This window comes from Electrophorus electricus, chromosome 5 (assembly GCF_013358815.1).
Source record: "Electrophorus electricus isolate fEleEle1 chromosome 5, fEleEle1.pri, whole genome shotgun sequence".
Lineage (NCBI taxonomy): Eukaryota > Metazoa > Chordata > Actinopteri > Gymnotiformes > Gymnotidae > Electrophorus > Electrophorus electricus.
In genome coordinates this window covers 12,997,890-13,001,081 of record NC_049539.1, presented here as the reverse complement: position 1 = coordinate 13,001,081, position 3,192 = coordinate 12,997,890, and the positions used below count along the sequence as shown (strand labels likewise).

The window sequence follows — 3,192 nt, the reverse complement described above, 5'->3', positions numbered from 1 at the left end:
AAAGCAATCCATATTACTTAAACATCAAGATATATACAATGATTTGAATCTCATTTAAAATCAAACAACCCAAGCAATTTTGGAGCCCTTTTCAATGTCCACCTTTCTAGAGTTATCCTGTCTTTCATAGGTGATGAAGGCCATGACCTCTCTCATGGGTGTGGTCATTGTGGACATTGTCACTCAGGCAACTCTGATGGGTCATCTTCCAGTTCTGGATGGAATTTGAGGTGTTGATGTAAAATCCGTGTTGCCGTCAGATTCAAAGAAGGAGACTACAGATTTGTGTGGAAAAGAGAGGATTGGGTGGATGTCTCAGCTACAAGGTAAATTTGAGCAAAAGCTTCTTAGGTTTGTTTTTTAAAAAACAATCTTTAATACCCCATACTTTTTCCATCTACCATACACAATTACAGCAGTATACAACAATTTCAAATCAATAAAATTAACCAATTGAAACATTTCAACAGTGGTACGTTGATGCAATTGCGATTTAACGGTGAAACCACTGAATAAGCAAGACATTGAAACAATGTCACGGTTTCAGCGTCAAAACACAACGGTGATTCAACCTTGGTCCATGACGTTGATTCATCACGGGAGCTTTTCCTTGCCACTGGGCTGACTTGACTTGTTATTAATGGTAACGCTACAAACGTATGCACAGCTATTGCACTGCACGCAGTGGAATACCTCACAGTTGTTCACCTTTAATGTGAGTGTATGAAGAACTGAATACCACAGCTTGAAGTTTTCATTATAGACGCTGCACAGGACACAAAGCCTCTTTGAAAGAGAGAATCAAATAAGCTGATGGTCAGTTCTGAAGTGTTCTTATAAAAGGTAAATAAATACAAATGACAGAGCCTCACAATGCAAAACCATTTACCTATCGAAAATTTATATAAAGTATAGCAATTGGTTCACATAGTCATCTACATGTACAAAAATACTCAATTTTATGTATTCTAAATGAGAAATAGTAAGCTACATTCAACTATTGTAAAAGTATTAAATCAACTAAAGACACAAATGCATATATGGCTTTGAGCATCAACAGTGGCAAAAGAGGATTTACCGTAAGAACGACAAGACAAGATTCCACAAACAGATCAAAGACAAATCAGATGAGAAATCGCTTGTCAACCAGGGTCTTTGTGGCCAGGTTCCTGCGCCCCAGACCATTTCGTACCAGCCTGAAGATCTGGGAGGATGCAGAAAAATGGGAATCACATACAAACCGATGGAAGACATGCTTTTGTTAAGGTTTTATCTTTTTATTAAAGTGTTGAATGTTGAAACAGTAATTCACAGGGAAGACCTCACACTGACCAGCTGCTGCAGGTATGTGAGTACAGATGCTAGCACAAAGTTCTGGCTGCCCAGGTCCACAACGCAGAAGAACAGCATGTCAAAAATCAACAGTGTCGCCTCATTCCCATAGTAAAGCACATCAACAAAGGAGTAGGAGTCATCTAAGAGGGAAACACAACCCCACACACACACACACACACACACACACACACGGTGTTGACTGACTGAGGGAGGGGGAGGCAAAACACATGCAATAACAGAACCAACACAAACACAAAGCTCCACTCCAGAACAAATTGGCAACATTGAGTAAGTGATGAGCGGAGTGACTTTTTTTTTTTACCATTATAAAAGATGCTCTTTTCCAGAGGTTCGATAAATTCCATTCCAATGATCCTCTCAAACAGAAGTTTGTCTTTGACGATGTAATCCATTTCGCGATGAGCCTGACAAGAACAAACAGGACAGAGTAAGGCCCCAGAGTGCAGGGCTGCAGGGCTCATTAATATGCATGAGCCTCCTATTGTGGGGGCTGGACTGAGTTCTCACATGGTCGATGATAGAGCCCAGGAATCGGTTCATGGTGTGGTACGCCTTTGTGCTCTGCTCATACGGATTGGCTGAGGCGTCTACCAATCGCGACGGCCCATTTCGCTGGAGGTGGTGGACATAGTATTATATCATGACACTCCTGACAATAAAGCATTATAATTGAAAATGAAACATGGGGCTCTGTGTGTGTGTGTGTGTGTGTGTGTGTATGTATATGTGTGTGTAAGTGTGCACGCGTGCGAGTGTGTGCACGTGTGTATGCGTACATATATGTGCACGAAATTTGGTAATATTTATGAAAATAATTCAATGCTAGAAAATGAAGTGGAATATTGTGAAAATTATAACCATGTTACTAAAATATGATTAGATTTGGTTCCGTTCTCACTAAATATTAATAACAACTATATGAAAAATCACCTCCATGTTTTGCAAACAACTTGTGTACTTGAGATCAAATGAAGTTCTACAGTGGTGCTTTTATCTAAACAATCCAGTGCAAGATCTTCCTTCAGCTACATGTTTATAACAGGGATCACGTGTAAACATGTACAAAAACTTGCAGCATACTGAAATGCCCTGGGTGTTTTTAATTAATGGTTAATATGTCTATTATTAAATGTAGTGGCAGGAATAACTCGTAAAGTCAAAGATATCCTCCAATGCTGAAATGACCTTTGTGTGTGTGTGTGTGAGTGTGTGTGTGTGAGTATGTGTGTGTGTGTGTGTGTGTGTGTGTGTGTGTGTGTGTGTGTGTGTGAGTGTGTGTTTACCCTGCTGAGAGGCTCCAGGATGCGGTCATACTGTGCTCGCAGGCGGCTTGTTACCGAGACCTGAAACGTCTGAACATCAGAGTTAGGCAGCAGTCCTCTCTGCCCACACAGATTCTCCTATGGAAACATCACACACACCCACACCCACACACAGACTCGGCACATCAGTGTGCTCCACAGACATGTTGGCGCAGCAGTAGCTGTGTGAGTATTGAACAGCAGCTCACCATCTCTCTCTTCATGTTGGAGTTCATCTCCTCCATGTTAGTGTCTGCGTGTCCGTGAACGGAGCGACCATGGATGTAGTAGCCAAAACATCTTTGAGAAAGCAGCAGCACTGATATCTACCCCCCACCACACACACACACACACACACACACACACACACATAGATGTGCTTGCCCACATGGAAACTGAAGAGTTCCATCTACTAATAGCACCAAACATTGTTCCATACAACTAGTCAGAGGACAAACATTTTCCATGTGTGTACACATTTCTAATACATCTGAACATCAGAGAACATTTGACAGCAGTCTTCTCTGCTCACAGA

General features: G+C 41.4%; 1 protein-coding gene across 3 annotated transcripts in view; it reads right to left on the bottom strand.

The window, feature by feature from the left end:
• Positions 1 to 386: 386 nt before the first annotated feature.
• The window catches only part of tmem67 (transmembrane protein 67), a 26,477-nt gene continuing 23,671 nt past the window's right edge, over positions 387 to 3,192 (bottom strand). For 2 of the 3 annotated variants that reach the window (XM_035526612.1, XM_035526614.1), the window contains 6 exons: positions 2,867 to 2,983; positions 2,640 to 2,756; positions 1,864 to 1,968; positions 1,658 to 1,760; positions 1,333 to 1,475; positions 387 to 1,204 (listed from right to left, as the gene is read on the bottom strand). In XM_035526612.1, coding sequence (XP_035382505.1) covers positions 1,124 to 1,204; positions 1,333 to 1,475; positions 1,658 to 1,760; positions 1,864 to 1,968; positions 2,640 to 2,756; positions 2,867 to 2,983 — 666 coding nt within the window. In that variant the 3' untranslated portion in view covers positions 387 to 1,123. The remainder of the gene's footprint in view (positions 1,205 to 1,332; positions 1,476 to 1,657; positions 1,761 to 1,863; positions 1,969 to 2,639; positions 2,757 to 2,866; positions 2,984 to 3,192) is intronic. The other variant, XM_035526613.1, reaches the window with a different exon arrangement.